Source organism: Protobothrops mucrosquamatus, unplaced genomic scaffold (genome assembly GCF_001527695.2).
Source record: "Protobothrops mucrosquamatus isolate PMUCROS unplaced genomic scaffold, P.Mucros_1.0 scaffold35, whole genome shotgun sequence".
NCBI lineage: Eukaryota > Metazoa > Chordata > Lepidosauria > Squamata > Viperidae > Protobothrops > Protobothrops mucrosquamatus.
Window position 1 is genome coordinate 1,278,106 of NW_015386419.1, and position 17,855 is coordinate 1,295,960.

At 37.0% G+C, this 17,855-nt stretch overlaps 1 protein-coding gene across 2 annotated transcripts; it reads right to left on the minus strand.

Annotated features, from left to right (window-relative positions):
- Nucleotides 1-6,030: 6,030 nt before the first annotated feature.
- On the minus strand, nucleotides 6,031-14,777 carry LOC107283373 (torsin-1A-interacting protein 2). Of its 2 annotated transcripts, none has more exons than XM_015811266.1 (5): nucleotides 14,645-14,777; nucleotides 11,708-11,871; nucleotides 9,929-10,414; nucleotides 8,321-8,458; nucleotides 6,031-7,576 (listed from the first exon to the last, which is right to left on the minus strand). In XM_015811266.1, exons 2-5 carry the CDS (start codon nucleotides 11,739-11,741, stop codon nucleotides 6,774-6,776), a joined length of 1,461 nt encoding a protein of 486 aa, XP_015666752.1. In that variant the 5' UTR covers nucleotides 11,742-11,871; nucleotides 14,645-14,777; the 3' UTR covers nucleotides 6,031-6,773. The 2 variants fall into 2 exon arrangements, with proteins under 2 accessions (XP_015666752.1, XP_015666753.1); XM_015811267.1 differs by lacking the exon at nucleotides 14,645-14,777 and adding an exon at nucleotides 14,250-14,268.
- Nucleotides 14,778-17,855: the final 3,078 nt, after the last annotated feature.

Here is a 17,855-nt window from a genome sequence, read left to right on the forward strand (position 1 = left end):
GGTATAGTACATATACTGCTTGTGGTATATGTCTTAGCTGACTGCAGACTAATTTGTCAGATTTCCTGAGTTATATGTATGTGTGTGTGTGTGTGTTTTCATGATTTGATGTGATAAAAGAATAGCAAAAAGAAATAGAGAAGATACATAAAAAGACAAACAAGCAGAGACTGGTTATTTACAAGGCAATCCTGCGTTGGTGAGCTAATTAGCGGATGTAGTATGATAAGCCTTAATTCTTGAAAAATTATTTAAACTCCAAATTAATTCCAACTCAATGAGAATCATCCAGAAATGTGTGTTAACTAACTGAAACTTAGTCTTCTAGTATAAGGATAGTTTGCTCAATGGAGTTTAGCAGGTTGATCTATAGAATATATCACATTGGAAGACGGCAAGTAAATGGCACTGGAAGAAGTTAATAGATCCTGTAATAATACTGCCTGTCAGTCCTGGGTCTGAATCTTTTGCATCATAGTTTTCTGGATTTCAGTCCCTGGCCTATTTTTTAGTTAATTACAGTAGTGGCCAAAATTGTGGAAACCTTTTGGGAAAAGTGTACAGTGGAAATGCCACCTTTGGTTAAGTTTCCACCATTTTTTTTCTAATTTCTTTATAACTGTAGCCCTGTTCACTTAATAATACTATTTTACATCGCTTTCTGGGCAACCAGTCAACTCTTAGCACCATTACTTTAATTTTATTACGTTTTACAAGCTCACTAAATGAAAGAACACAAAAAACCCCAACCAACTTGATAGCGATCACATAACACACTGACAAGCGTCCTCCTCTCAGCTTCAATACATGACATCAATAACTGAATCCTACTGTGATCTGATTGGCTCATTGTCAAAACAAGATGACACCTGATTGCCTCTCTAAACACCCATGCTCATTGGCTACAATCAGATGAAGGAAAGCTACCTGATATCAACCTAAGCAAGTTGTGCTTCCTTTTTCTGGTTATTTGGCTATAACCTTTCATAGAATACAGTACAGATAATTGAACAAACTATATTGTATTACATTCTTGATTAAATTATCTTTCCATTGATATATAATTTTATGGTACTACTCCCCCCAAAAAAGTGGTGTTATTAGCCATCAAACCTCAAAAATACACTTTTCCCAAAAGATTTCCACAATTTTGGCCACTGTAGGTTGATATTTGAAAAATGCTCTGATCTTATGAATCAGAGCAGATATTGTTGTATTATAAGGTTTAGTTATAAACAGTAGTCTTTGTTGTTTATCCAATAATTCTCAGGAGAAACCTCACAACCAAATGAGAAAGCTTCTTTTAGCTGATTGGCCATAACTTATGGTTCCCTGCATTCTACAAAAACAATTGTCTATAATTATTGCCCTTAACTCTGTTGAGAAACCTAGAATTCATCATTTCTGTCTCCCTATGTGGTTTTTGCAGCCTTGTGGACATTATCTTTTGCAATTTCTCCTTGGGTTTTGATCCTTTATAATTATCAGGTATTGCACAACATTTGGATTACTTCGTCTACATTCCCTTATGTATTTTATACGTTGACGTGAATTTAAAAATAAAATTCATGATTTTATATACATTAAACTTTGTGAAATTATTCCAATTGAGTTGAGTTTTATATTCACTATTTATAAAAATACTTATGCTTCTTTTTTGCCATAGTGAGCCGTCCAAAATATTTGGATGTACTCCTGTATAGGACAGCATATAAAACAGGAGTGTACAACTTCCATTAAGTAAAGAACGTCTCAAAGCCTTCATAAAGTTAAAAGTCATACTCCTAAAGTATTCATTGAAAAAAAATGCAAAATTAAAGATATATTACTTTATTTGAACAGTAAAATATATTTTACTCTTGATGAAAAAATCCAAGAACAACAACACACTTCTGGTTAGAAAGGTAATCTTAAAGCTGGGGTTTGTGTAACAATACTCTACCATCAAACACCAACTTTAGCTGTCAAAGCAGAAATCAAAGAGCACAAAAAAGAAACAGTGCTATTCTCTGTAGACCTACCCAAGACCCTGAAGTGTAAATACTGAAAGATGAAAACCAGGGAATGAGAAAACTTTTTCAGGGAAGGAAAAGGAAAGGGAAGAGAACTACTAGCAAAAATAAACTGCTGTATTTGAGATTTTAATTCAAATTTTGAACCTCAGTTGAATTTCTTGATTATGGCAATTGAAGAAACTCCACCCTATTTTAGATTTGGATTTGACTAAAGCCATAGAGAGCTCCAATCTTGTTCTTTCCTCTGATTTTATCTCCCCTATCATGGCTCCACGGTTGATATATACTGGTTGCAAAGTACCTGAATCATGATCAGATGACCATGGGGACACAGTGACGGATGCAGCTTTGAGGACTGGTCATAATCTTTTTCAGGTCTGTCATAATTTCAAATCATAACTGAATAAGTAGTCGGTTAGCAACGACTATCTGTGATGATGCAGTGATTGGAATGTAGTATTGCAGGCTAATTATGCAATTTATGCTGGCTGGGGAGTTTTGGGAGTTGAACTTCACAAGTCTTAAAGTTGCCAAGTTTGGGAATCCCTGCTTACAGTAACGATATCAAGGGGAAATTGCCACGAGAGGCAGTATTGGCAAATATAATGAAAATCCTGACTCAATGTTAGAGACACCATTCCAATTCCAAATGAAATTGCTGTTTTGATCTATAAAAGTACCCAGGTACTTTCTCCAGTTGGAATTGACCAGCCCTTGAACATCCTGGCACAAATTTTAAATTGTTCCCCATGTGACATAGAGAGGGCTAAGATTAGCAAACACATCTCTGTCATAGTTTGTGAAATAGGCTCCCTTCAGAAATTATGCTTGTAAGTTTCTGGGAGCTAATTTCTGTAACATAGAGCTCATCCAGAGACTGCTGGAAGATAACAGAGATAGCCTTTTTTTTGAAACTGTACTTGGAAAATCTGTTATTATTGTTTTTGCTGTTTATATCAGGGGTCCCCTTCCCCCGGGCCGTGGCCACTACCAGGCCTTGAGCCTTTTGGAACTAGGCCGTGGAAGTGGCAGGCAAGGGGCACTCAAGCATTCCCACTTGTGCGAGCAGAGGGCAAGTGCGTGCACACACGCTTCATTTGCGCAAGTGGTGGGTGCGCGTGCATGCTGCTTATGCAACTAAAGCTGCGTGCGGGCTTGCCTGTCGCGCACACAGAACCATCTCCTTCCTCCCCCACTGGTCTGCAAAGCCGAAAAGGTTGGGGAACTCTGGTTTATATGATTGGTGAGAATTTTGAATATGTATCATGTCATTTTAATATAATTGGAGGATTTTAAACGTACAATTGATGCTTTCATACCGCAGATAACAGACAGGAATTCTATACTGATTTGGCAATATATAAAAGTAATGAATGAATGACAGCCACTTAATTAAAGTGTGAGATTCGTGTTTTAAAGATATATGAAAAAAACATTGATGCATTAGCAACCATGTAAGATATCCATAATCCACCCACAGAAAAATACAGGTAGTCCTCAACTTAAGATAACAATTGGGACCAGACTAAAGACTAAGCAATGCGATTGTTAAGTGAGTTGTCCCTGATTTTACGACCTTTATTGCTGCATTTGTTAAGTGAATCACACAGTTAAGTGAATCCAGCTTTCCCCACTGACTTTGTCAGAAACCTCCTGGGAAGGTCACAAATGATTATTGACACCAGGATGCAACCATCATAAATAACGTCAATTGCCAAACTCTTGAATTTTGATCATGTGACTGCAGGGACACTGCAACAGCCATTAGTGTGAGGCCTGGACATAAGTCACTTTTCAAGTATTCTTGTAACTTTGAACAGTTGTTACATGAATGATCCTATGTTGAGGACTATCTATATAGGTTGACTCTACAGTTTCACAAAGACATACATGTTTGCCTTAATTAATACAACCACTAGATGGCATTATATTGTTTCAAATCCCACCTTTCTAAACATGAAGAGCAACAAAGTGAGGTAGGAATTTAGACTTATTACTATGACAGATCAGTCTCCCCCAGTCAAGTGCTTTCCAGATGTTTTGGACTACAACTCCTATAATCTCCCATTATCTAACCAGATGTTGAGAGCATTCATTCTGAGAATATTTCTTTAAATTTCCTAAGAGCAGAACTACATCTATGCCTACACAAAAGTAAAATCCACCAGGTTCAATAGAATTTATTCCCAGGTTAGTAGTACAGGGCCCCATCTCTCTCCCTCCCTCCCTCCCTCCCTCTGTCTGTCTGTCTCTCACAGGTCATAAAGCTATTTTTCTTCTTATTGTCATAATATTTTTAATGAGAACATATCTTAGCAACTGTTAATATTGCTAGATACAAATCAAATACAAAGCATGAAGGGCATGCAGTAAATTCTCTCAGATGCCCTTTAAAACAGTGTCACCCAACTTTTCCAGCTTGGCAAATCAGCAGAAGCAGCGGTTGAGTGGGGGGGGGGAGGGGATGGTTTCGTGTGCGTGCTGCTTTCACAAATGCAGCTTCGTGTATGCGCTTGCAAATCACTTTGGTGGCCCAGTTAAAAGACATATGTCACTAAAATGTAATTCTGTAGCACTGAAAATTTTCTGGATCACTCATGTCAAACCTTTCCAAGTTAGCCATCTTAACCAATTTCTCCATCTGTGGTGATCTGTAGGTGATTTGATTAGGTTTACATTAAAAAAAAACTCTCCATTAATTATTCTGCCATTTCATGAGCTTTTTTGATTTTCAATCTTTCAAAAAATCTTGATTAATTTGCTTTTCATGAGCTGTTAGGTTAAAAGGTGATGATAATTTTTCAACCATAACCCTGCAGTGGAAAATAACTTGCAATGCTAAGTTTGTTGTAGAATATATTCAGGAAAAACATGGGTAGGGAATGGTGAGTTTTCTCAGTATACATTGAAAAATGCTGTTGAAAAAGATCTGTATTTACTTAGTTCCTATCTGCTACATTAGACTTGAACCACATCCCACTTTAGTTCCATTGAAACCAATGAGACAAGGCAGTGATGACCAACTTCAGACTTGTTGAATTCAATGGAACAAACACATGACTAACTTAAGTTAGATCCAATTTTTATGTTGTATAGTGGTTTATTATTATTGTACACTTATTAAATAGATAAAAATTGTCTTGAATTGAGCTTTACTCCTGGTAACTACACAGATCTATTCATGCAGGGGGTTTTGGCACTATTTTGGAAGTGGTATGTCACTACCTTATTCCAGGTTTTTGTGTTCCTATAAATTTGGGAACAGAAATTTTAAGTTCAGTGCAGACTGGCATCAATGGATGCTTGCCTGAGTTGCCTACTTTCACATTACTCATCAATTTACTCAACTGCAATCTGAAGAGCTCCAGCCAGCACCAAACTTTGCTAAAAACCACAGGCTCTTTAAATGAAAATAGATTTAGTATGTTTGTCCAGGAGAATCATTTACTAAAAGAGAATGGAGATTCTCATAGATTCTAGTAACTATCAGAAAATATAGAATATATGTAGCATGGTTTGCAAGGGAAAATTCCAATTTCTTTTATTTCATCCGTAATAAAGTTAAATAAAATGAAAATAATTTCTTTGTATTGCAGCTACCATAGGTTTAGGCTGTCAATTCTTCACAGATATCTGTATGTTTGTTAACCCAGCATCACTTCAGTGAAGCAACTACATCACTTTTCTAAATCTCTGAACTTTGTAGTCCCTAACTAGGCAGTCCCAATTTATTACTAGAATGGAACTGAATTATACTTATGTAATTTCTAAGGTAGCATTTTCTTCACTTTTTTTTTACAATAGCAGTTCTAAGAATTCTCAGCCACCTTCAGTGCCAAGATATCCAGATAAGTCCAAGAGTCCTAATCAGTGGTTGAAAAAATACTAAATTAGATGAAATGGTAAACTGAATGACTGTAAGGCATCATCTTCTGTTCCCAATAGGATATTTATATTATATATTTGGAAAGAATTGTAGTTTAAATTCTTAAAAATCATCAAAACTGAGAAGAGATGCAATATACAACAGCTTCTTTATATATAGAATAGTATATCACATTACAGTAAAAGGTATTTTTAGAATTACCATTTAGAAAATATCCCTTATGCACAAATACAGTGCATTTGACTTATATGACAAGTTAATCCAAGTGGAGGCTGTATTTAAAAAAACTTTTTATAAATTCAATATATTCACTTGCATAAAATCTGAAAATTGGACCTAGTTTATTTTGCAGTTAGCTTTAATATCAGCATCTAATTTTCAGTATGTTGACTGAACTAGTATATGGAGATTTTGTGCAAATATGCTGAACTTTGTAGTGCTTGTTTAGGAATAGAAGTTCACATAATCACTAGTTCATTACTAGAATTCTCACATGCCAATCAGGAGTTCTAGGTTAAGCTAACCATTCTGTTCATAAGAAAGATTTTAAGAGTAGTCTTTCCATTTTCCTCCAATGGCAAACTTGTTATGAATATATAAATGTGCAAATTATAGTAGTTACCCATCTTTAAAAATATTGCATTAAATTGCATTGCAAATGCCAACTCAACTATAAAATCAATTCAATAATTTCTTGTTTTTTTTATGAAAGCCATAATCAAAACTAACATCACAATGCATATTTATTTAAAATCAGCTTATTTCATCTTAATACCTCTAGTCCTTTTAAGCAATCAAAAAAAAATCTGATATGTGCAAATCCTTCCGAAGACTGTAAAAGGAAGGTTTAAAAGTGGGCTCCACTTTTACCTTTAATTTTTAAAAGTGAAATCTTCTTTATTTGCCGCTTGCTGAAAGCAGCCATTATCTTCTATAAATGGCACAGGACAAACAGGCACAACTAAGTGGGATATGCGGCTCCAGAGCCCACTTAGCTTGTCAGTATCCATAAGGTCATAAGAACTGGGTGAATCAGAGTTTATGAATTTGGCCCAGATGAAATCCCGCACATTTTCCTCCACAATCTGTAGGCCAATGCTAGGATCCAACTTCTCATTCTCCAGCAAAACTGTCAAAATCAGTGCCACATCTTTGAAAGCAGCACTCTCGTGGTCACAGTATTTGTAAAAGATTAAGGTGGAACTTGCAGGCAGGGATTCAAACTGATGTACTACTGCTGCCTTTCCTCCTCCATGGAAACCAACGCTCAGCTCCTCATCAACTGCCAGCTTTGCAAGATCATTGCTTAGAGTGGATTTAGAAGCTCCATCTACGTGGACTGTGCTGCCTCCCAGGGATGATGAATAGGCACTGGCAATCTGGGTGCTCAGACACTTCAGAGTTGATTTAGCTTCCTGGGCAGCAGCAAAAATTAAGATAGCTGGTTCAGTGTGGTAGGATGTATTAAGGTGTTTCTGCAATATTTTCCGTACTCGTCCCCACAGGTGAGGGCTCTGACCTGGGAAGATGTCTTTCAGTGGATCAAACTTTGATAAGAAGACTTCCACCACTGGATTTTTTGGCATACTTGGAGGGTGTAAAGGGTAGCAATAATGGCAACTTATAGCAATGAACACGAACGTTATTGCCAGAAAAACTCCATAGAATAAAAAACCTAATAATCAAGGGCAAGGAACGGAGAATGAAGACAGAGAAAGCCATTCAGAAAACAACGTCACACAAAGACAAAAGTCACATGCCAAAGACTTAAGCAATTTATTATTAATGGAAATATCTCACATCTCAAAGGAGTCAATCTCGAGACAGTAGTAATACAGTAACTAATTCCCACCCCCAGGCATCAGGTCAACCCCTACTTAACATATAAAGAGTTCAGGTTCAATTCCCGCTTATAGCATTAATGTCTTTTGTTTGGCTTTAAGAGAATTTTTTTCACCAAATCCCTTACGTGAACCCAGGCACCATAGTTTTTTAGCTAGTCACAGCTTAGCAAACTATGTCACAGTGCCCCAAGTCTATCTACTATCTTCTATGGCAGGCAGCACTTAAAAAGCCCAACATGCACAATTTCATCAAAACAGCAGAGTAAATGGAGTATTGTGATGTTTTATGATATTCCACATGCATAAACAAAGAAGTTCTTTACACATTTGGACTACAAAGCCTCTAAGGTATTAAATATAATTTTAAATGAAGATTTCATGGTCCCTTGTTACAGCAAGGTATTGCTTTTTTCATTTTACTTGATTTAGCTATAACATCCTTTTTTTACCCAGTAAAATAAGACTAGAAATAAACAGCTAGGGTGACTACAAATGGTATTATCGGAATTTGAATTTCATGAATTACTGTATGGCTTATTTGATCAGTTTTTAAAAAAAATCAAGAATATTCTTACCATTATCTTGATGAGACTGATAATAGTTTCTTATTAGCTGTTTCACTGAGGTCTGTTGATTTACTTCTGGTGTAAAGCATTCAACTGTCTTCTGAGAATAGACTTCAGGCACTACTTTGGATGTCCTATGTTGTACATCTTTAAAAAAAAAAAAGAGCATAGCAGTATTATGAGAAACAACTTGTCCAGTTATATGAAATTATAACAGTACAGCAAGCTTTTTCAACCATTGCTCCCAGAATTCCTCACTACATGTCAATGGATATGAGTTATGAATGTTACAATCTAATAACTGAGGAGCTGAAGTTCAGAAAACTGCCCTAATCCAGAGTTCCCCAACCTTTCGGACTGGCGGGGAGAGGGGATGGTTCCGTGCAAGTGGCCAGCAAGCGCATGCATGCAGCTCCATTTGCACGAGCAGTGGACACACACGCCTGCCACTCACACAAATGGAGTGCACACGACTCACCCGCTGCTTACGCAAATGGGGATGTGCATGCACCACTTGCCAGGTGCTTCCGTGGCCTGGTTCTGAACAGCTCACTGCCCAGTAGTGGGCTGCGGCTTGGAGATGCCTGCCTTAATCTGTAAGTAATCAGCAAAAGTTCAGCAAAAGTTCAGCAATTTCATGTTTTCTGGCCATTCTATGTTCAAGTTGAACTATCATACCAAACCATTCTATAATTTCTTTGGATTTGCTCCTAGTTTATGGTGCGAACCCAGTCACCATAATTTATTCAGCAAGTCACAGCTTAGCAAACTATCTTGGTGTCCCAGTTTTACTAATTTCTGTAGATATGCAGCAGTTAAGAAGCGCAACATACACAATTCCATCGAAACAGCAGATGTAAATGAAGTATTGCGGTATTTTACAATATTTCAATTGTATAAGCTCTTTAGACATTTCCTGGACTGCAAAGTCTGTATTAAAATATCATTTTTAAATAAGATTTCATGGTCCCTAGTTACAGCAAGATGATTTTTTTTCATTTTACTTGATTTAGGTGTTAACACCCTTTGTTTTACACAGTAAATAAACTAGAAATAAACAGTTATGATAACTATAAATGATATTATCAAGACTTGAATTTCATTAATTACTGCATGGCTTATTTACTCAACTTAGTTTTGATTTTATAGCAAGTGTACAGAATTAAATAGGACACTCAGTCTATTGGACACCAAGATTTGACATGTCTTTCCTTAAAACTTGCACTAAAAAAGAGGGATTTTTTAACAACCTTTACTCTTTACAGTTTATAAATCTTAGCAAAGCATTCATCTGAAGAACCACTGCAACAAAAGTGTACTTATTAGCACTGACTGCAACTAGAAAATGTAATTAGAACATGGACCAATGTCAAATATTTTATTCCAGTTGTCTAATTTGACATTGGAGTTTGCCAATCCCATTTGTCTTATATATTTGCAGTTAAAATATACTTAATAAATGTATAAAGTTTATAATAAAGCTTAGGACTTTTTTAACCACAGACTTGTTTATATTAAACAGGCTGGTTTATTTTATCCTGGTGTTCGTTTTTTCTTTTATTTGTTAATAAATTTAATATAGAATATGCTGTTGTATTTTCTCATTAATTGTTTTACCTGGAATTGGGCATGCCTTCTCTGTGCCTTTAAGATCTTGAACTGTTTCTCTTTCCTTGTCCAAACCATCTTCTTTTGTTTCTTCAGTATGTTTCGGAGTGTACTGGCTTTGCTGGCTGTGTGAATTGATTTTATCTTCTGGAACAGTTTCTGTTAAAGATTTTTCCTCTTTCTGAGAATCTAGGTGGTCAGTATGGGTGGAACACTCTGTCTTTTCATGTAAAGAATTCAACAAATTTGAATCTACACAACTATCAGGTAAACCAGCAGAATCAGATGGAAGCCCTACAATGCATCCTGTAGCATCAGTAGCCTCGGTTCCAGGTGGAAATCCATCAGAATTTGACAGGTTTTCTACCAAGGAATCCTCTTTTGTTTCTTCTGCCTTATCCTGTTGAAGGCTGGCTGAGATATTTTCTACAGAGGGGGACTGAAGATTCATCTGCCTCTCTGACATAGACTTTTCTTTTTCTTCTTCAGGGAGGTCTGTATGGGGCAACATACAAAATATGGTTTCAGTAACTTAAGTTGTTACGTGCTCAAGAAAACTATTTCCTTTCCAGGATAAAGGAAGCAAAGCATTGTATCTCCAGTGAATTATCACAAATGATTATTTTTCACCAGTTTCTAGCTTTCTTTTAGTAATTTAATAATTTTTATTTTCACATTGGCCTTGTTATTCTTCAGAGGCCACACTGGAAGCTTTTGCCTGAAAGATAGCTTATAAAGTATCTTACATCAGTAAAAAAAAAAATCTCTGTTTTTGCCAACCAATGCTCTCTCTATATTTATATCCCATCTTTTTCTCAAGGATTTCAAAGCTGTAAGACTTCTTTTAAACTTCTGAGAAAAAAATTGTTTACAGTTGATTCACTTATGTCCCTCCAGTAACTTCAAGCTAGACACTCGACTGACTCCAGCTGAATAAATGATCTCAGCACTATTCCTTCAGCTTGCAGCTACCAATTTGCTATCCATTTAGACGGGGGAAAACCACTTCATACTGGAAAACTCAAGATTTATAAAACAGGCACCTACCACACACACTATGCTCACACTACTGTACTATTTTCAAAAAGTATATTGAACAAAAGTACCTAGATTGCTACTTGACCACTTGCTACTTTCTAAATGTAATGAATTCCCATCTTTAACAGTATTACTTGTTTGTCAAATGTATATCCCACCCCTCCTCCTAAATCAGTGGTTCTCAACCTTTTTAATGCCGCGACCCTAACCGGTCGTAAGTCGAGGACTAAACCGGTCGTAAGTCGAGGACTAAACCGGTCGTAAGTCGAGGACTACCCAACCGATCGTAAGTCGAGGACTTTCCCTGCCCGGGAGCACCGCGCATGCGTGGTTCCGCCCCCTGCGCCGGTCGAGGCGTAGCTGGCAAGCGGCAGAGACGGAGCAGGCCGACCACCAGCTGGCCCAGCCCAAGGGAGGTAAAGCACCCGCTGGAAAAGGGGGAAAAAATGGCGGACAAAAAAAATGGCGGACAGCCTTGCTTGGCGACCCCCATGAAATGGTCGATCGACCCCAAATGGGGTCCCGACCCACAGGTTGAGAACCACTGTCCTAAATTGAAGCCAATATACCTAACACTACTCTTTCCAATTTCTTCCATACAACAACCCATACAACAAAGTAGAACTGTGAAATAGTGACTTGCCTAAAGACACTTAGTGGATTTGAACTAAGAACTTCTTAACAATGTAGACAAAAGTGTCCCATTAGTTCTGAACAGTCATGTATAATATGCAAAACAATGAGCCATACCTTTCTGAGCAGATTGCTTGTTTTCCTCTGCCATCTTTTCTTAACTTTCAATGATTTGATTAGTTTTACTTTCTTGCTTAAACAGCAAACATTATTTTGTCTATCCTGAAGGTCTCTTCTAGATGTATTCCCCAATGTTCTTGGAAAATATATACCTTGCCCAGCTAAAAAAAAGAAAATTCAAATAAACATCCAAAATAATTAACATCCAAATAATTAACTAAGACTATAACTTTAACCTATGTTGCAAAGGAGAATACCTCACTGAATTTACTGAACTTTTTCAATACATGCTTAGAATGGCACTAAACTCAATAAATGTTCTGTCACTATTTCTACACATTTATTTTTAATATTTAATATTTTAATATTTATTTTTAATATAAATTTATTTTCAATTAAAATTCTATAAGAAATATTTGTCAAGAACCTAGTGAATTCCTACAACATGAAAACATTTCTGAGGCATCTATGGATAGTATTCATTAGCCACAAATTAACTGAAAACAAGAAAAAGAATTAGGAAATATGTCAAAACATTAAAATATTATATTTTTATAACAAATTATTATGGATGCAAAATGAAATGAAGCAATGGTCAAAAGAACTGATTTATTTGTGCAGAAACAAGATTAACAATTTATTAACTTTTCTATTTTATTTCTCAAACTTTAATTTTTTTGCAGTGCTCAGTAATACAACAAAAGAATTATAAAATTTAATTTATCCGGGTTAAAATTATAATGGCTTATAATTTAATTATACACAATTTAAGAACTTTAAAATAACTCATATAAATATAATTTCTACCTGAACAAATATCAAGTCTAATTAATTTATTTAGCAGCAAATGTTATTAAAACAATGAAGATATTTCTCAAAATGACAATCAAAATGAATTTATTTAAACTGAGGAGGAAGAGCAATAGAAATAACTGATTAAAATCACTCACCAATTGTTTACATATTCTCTAAACATGTTAATTTATGTTAATTAAATCATTTGCTTAATTATTTCATTTTTACAACCAGTGTAATTCTTTATTGTGTAATAAATTTGAGTTCTTTTTGTCTACTAAAAATAGACTGTTTTAAGTATTATTATAAAGGATTATTTTAATAGTTAACCACCATAACAGTTTGGGAGATTAGGAATGGGAACAGGATTATACCATTTTTAGCCTTGCTGGTCAAACCAGATACTGTCATTATTAGTTTACGCTCTTCCACTTGAGTTAAAGCAGGGGTCTTCAAACTTGGCCCTTTTATGACTTGTCAACTTCAACTCCCAGAATTCCTCAGCCAGCGTGCCTGGCTGAGGAATTCTGGGAGTTGAAGTCCACAAGTCATTAAAAGGGCCAAGTTTGAAGACCCCTGAGTTAAAGTATCTTTACATGATGTCTAAATATTTTGGACTGCAGGTAACTCAGATCATGTCTCATCACATCATTTAAAAAAAGGTAGTTCCGAGTGGATGAATTAGATCAGCTGTGTCTGACCCATGGCCTGCATGTGGCCCTGGACAAGTAGTAATGCTCCTCATAAAATAACAAAAAACATAACAAAAGAGTTTTATCTATCTATTAATTATATTATATAGTTAATGTGCAGCCCAAGACAATTCCTCTTCACTCAATGCAGCCCAAGCAAGCCAAAGGTTAGACAACCATGAACTAGAGCAGTGGTGGCGAACCTATGGCACGCGTGCCAGAGGCGGCACTCGGAGCCCTCTCTGTGGGCACATGCACCATTGCCCCAGCCCCGCCTCCCCCCGTGGCCCCCTCCTCACCAGCAGCCTCCCTGGAGGAGAGTTGCCCCTGGGCACGGCCCGCACAGAGCAGCGCAGCCCAGGACATAGACGGGCAGCAGAGACAAAACTCCGCCCTCACGCCCCATAGTGTGCAGATGATGCTGTGGGGTGTGGGTGGAGGGCGTGGCTGCCATGGCACTGCAGGGCTGCCTGGGTGATCTGCGGTGGGCCATGGAGGCGGTGCGTGGCCCTGCAGGTGGGCGGAGCAGGGGGTGGGTGGGGGCGGAGCAGCAGGATGGGAGGCGGAACGGGGTAGGGGGCAGTTTTTTGGTACTCGGTCTCTAAAAGGTTCGCCATCACTGAACTAGAGTATGGCCATAATATAGAGAATAATGAGGTTTATTTGAGATCCTGAGCCAGCACTTCCCTCTCAATCCTTTGTCCCAAGATGCAGGAAGCCTTCATTATGTCCCTAAGTCATTCCCCGATTATGCAGAAGCTTCACTTATTTGAAGGTGGGATCTGGTTTGTTTCTAGACACGGATCCTTCCACACATTGCGGGTAAAACAGGACTATTACGAAAAGCAAGAGCAACATAGATGGAGACAGTATTTTAGGTTTATCTATTTAGTTCATTCATAATGTCCAAGCCAGTGAGAAGTACTTGAATGGAAAAGAGAATGATCTTCTCTTACAGTTTTGGGAAATTAACCTGAAATAGGAAAAAATTATCTAGAGTCTTTCACGTATATCGCACAGGAAGCCTCCAGGAAATCGCCTCCAGGTCTCACCTTGGACTCGCCCTGGCCACGTTAGCTTGTCATCTTTCGGCGGGCACTAAGTCCAAAACGCCTCTCTTACCGTCCTCTTCCCCCAATCCGGGAACTCACATTTCTATTAAACGACTGAATGGATCTCCTTCGCTGCTCTGCAGAGGGTTCCAGAGCTACTTTCGGTGCTACTTTTTCAGCTTTTAAATACTTCGAGCTTACTCGTAGCCTCAGACTGGAATAGAAATGCATCACGGCAAAGGCTATCCTTATGCAGGCGAATTGCTACGGGTCGTTAGATAATCACAGGTAAATCTCTCTCTCAACACAGTACCGAGAATTTGGAAAGCGCGTCCCTTCCTTCGCCTCCCCTCCCCAACCCAAAAAAAAATGAAAGCGAGAAAACCAAGATTTACCTTTCCGCAGAAAGTCATGCACGTTGCTCCTCCTTCGTCGTGCTAAAAGGATTATATCCAGATTCTATCTTCCTAAAACTAAACTGAAACTCCTTAGATTTAGAATAACTTCCTTGAAGCCGAACATACAATCCCAGAATCCTTAATTCCTAGCAACGTCCGAATGATTTGTTCCTCAGTGCAAGACCTTGCAGAGGGATGCTGGGAGGTGTAGTTTTTTCCCCCACTCTTCCATGATTATGAGAGAAAGCAATCCATGGGAGCCGTCTTTTCAATAGCTGATTCGATGACGTTTCTTTGTAAGGTTGTCGCCCCGATCAATGTTCATTCCACTTTGGAATGTTCTGTTTTATGGAGGATTTTTCCTCACTCAGCAGCGCCTCTGTTATCTCTTGAGCAAGGACGGGATAGCTATAGAGTGCTGATAGCTTTCTTTGGAAGGACAAAATGCTGACTTAAAAATGATAAAAGAGCTTCCGCTCTTTTATGATAAAATGATAAAACGGCTTCTGCTTTTTTAATAGTTGTGTATATATGGACAAAAAACATCACAATGTTGCTGGCTTTGGATGAATTAGAACCGTAGAGTTTTGAAAGCAAATATACTGCTCAAAAAAATAAAGGGAACATTTTACCATGGAACTGAAGGGGTTTGCGTTCCCTTTATTTTTGCGAGCAGTATACATTGCTGATTCTTTGTCCCAAGGTGATGCCTGTCCACAAAGATGCATTTGCAAAAAAGACAGTGAAATAAACATGGCCTTTGGATATAGAATTCTGAATTCTGGGTCTTTGCACTCCATTATGATGGATCATAGCTCCCATGAGTGTGTCAGAATAGGAATATGCAAGTATGTAAAGAGCAACTGAGTCTCACAAATACCAATACTTTTGTCTGAATTTCGTTTGGAAGTCAAATACCAAATAAAATGGAAGATTGGGGATGAATGGTAGAGACAATAGCAGATGAGAATTACTGGAAGGAGAAATTATCATGTTTGCCTTAATTTCAATCATTCTGCAGAGTTTTGATAAATAGGGATAGATGAAACAGGCCATCATTTCCCAAGCTTTCTTCCTTTCTGAGCCATTTCTTCAAAACTGCAAGAACTGTCCCAACAGAAGAGATTATAGAAGACGGTTGCACTATGGCGTTCCTGTTCCTCTCTGAATTTGTTTGCAAGAACTGTATCAGGATATATGGTATCCAGTTGTTGGCCTGAGCCTGTGCACTTAGTGCACTTAACAACATACTAAAGATCTGGAAATCTAACAAGATTGGTCTGCTCTTCCAAGAATGTTTATTTGAGGAGTCAAATTCCCTCTTTTAAAACGAGATATTTATACTGAATAACCTTACTGTGCTGCAACAGCATTTCTCACAGCAGTTTTGGAGGGCTGATACAAAAAAATCCCATAGGGCTGATACAAAAAAATCCTGTAGCACAGCTGAGACTGTGCCGCTATGAACAAGAGGCGATTGAAACTATAGCTCACATACTGCTATACTGTACCTTCTATAAGGACTCACGGATTCAATTTATAACATTTTACCTAATATCTGGGAAATACTGATCTCTTTTACGTGCAACTACTGATAAATAGGGATAGATGAAACAGGCCATCATTTTCCAAGCTTTCTTCCTTTCTGAGCCATTTTTTCAGTACAAAATAGTTTCTTTGAATGTGGCCAAATTCTGTTATGCTGTATGCCAAATTACGCAGACTCTAACTGCCCACTGATAATCCACCATGAATTGCAATATATTATTCTGTCTTTCATTTTTATTGATTACTATTATTGTTTGTAATGCTTTTATTTGTAATGCTGGTTTCTGACAGTAATAAAATCGATAACCATTTTCTTTGGAAAGCACAGCATTGTAATCATGATGCAGAATCTTTAATGAAGATTAAAGTTATTGTAGTTCATTAGAAAAGTTTGTAAGAACATATCTAGGGACATAAATTTAAGACATCAATTAGATATTTCTAGGGGAATCTTTGGGGGGGGTAATTGTTTTGAATAATATGGGATAAAATAAACTTTTGTACATATAGGAATTTATTTAGGAACAATTACATCCAAACTGAGTTTACAGAGAAATTTGGAATTGCAAATAGGTTTAAGGCTAAATAAACTCTGATTATGGTGAATTATACTGGAGAAAATAAGGTACAGTAAAATGGTAGCAAAGCATCAAAAGAATACAGTAAATAGAATGTTGAGTACATAAAATATTAATACTGAACTCCTACATATATTCACTTACCAAGAATAAGTCCTATTGATCTCAAAGGGGCTTGAGTAGAGATTTATAGGATCTCACACTAACAATGTAGTCTTGTGCACACTTATTTGGAATCACAGTTGTGCATAGAAATTTATAGATAAATGTGCACTGGTAGAATTTTAAAAGGTGAGAAATAACTATCATAACATGCTATACATCTAGCTTGGTCTCTGTTTTTCTAATATTGAATCTCATCATAATCAAAACAGGTACTATTGAATAAAACTATTTCAGAGTGTATAGCAGTATCTGAGATGAATTTCTTATCAAATCTTTACTATTTTAGATAAATGATTGTATTGTTCCAATTGACATCTCTGAACTTCAAAAAATAGAGACCCTGAGCATGCAAAGATTGCTGCATAATAAACCCACTTAAGTTAAATTTACATAACAGGTTAAGAAAAATCCAGTTACGTTGACCTTGACTCCTGGAGACTACATAGACACATTCATGCAGGTCTTTTTGGCCAAAAATGTCCAAGCTGTTTGTCATTGCCTTTTTCTGGAGTTTTCAATTCCCTGCTTGTCTCCCTCTAATAAACATGGCGCATATCAGCCTTGGCAAAGTTAGCCAGTTGCTAGTTTAGACCATAGAATCTCAGTATTATCATTCTGGGTTTATTTATTTATTTATTTATATTGAAAATTTTTAAAATTTTTACAATATAACTCCCCACCTCCCTCATACCCCACCCTTCCCCACCCCCCTCCCTTTCCCCCGACTTCCCAGAGCTACACACAGGGTTTACAATACAATAATTATACTCTGTCTTAAATTATATTACCCTTAAGTTAACAATTCTATGACATCCTTTAGCTCTCTCCTAAACTAACATATTAAACATCATTATTACAAATTATTTAATTTTAATAAAATATACTACATTAACAATCACAAATTTACTCAAAAACCA

Bases quoted from the DNA above. Each gene is read 5' to 3' on its own strand.
- LOC107283373 (XM_015811266.1), bottom strand. From the start codon at position 11,741: ATGGCAGAGGAAAACAAGCAATCTGCTCAGAAAG. The intron at 10,415-11,707 runs GTATGGCTCATT...TGCCCCATACAG, and splicing joins CAAGCAATCTGCTCAGAAAG to ACCTCCCTGAAGAAGAAAAA. The intron at 8,459-9,928 runs GTAAAACAATTA...TTTTTTTTAAAG, and splicing joins GAAGGCATGCCCAATTCCAG to ATGTACAACATAGGACATCC.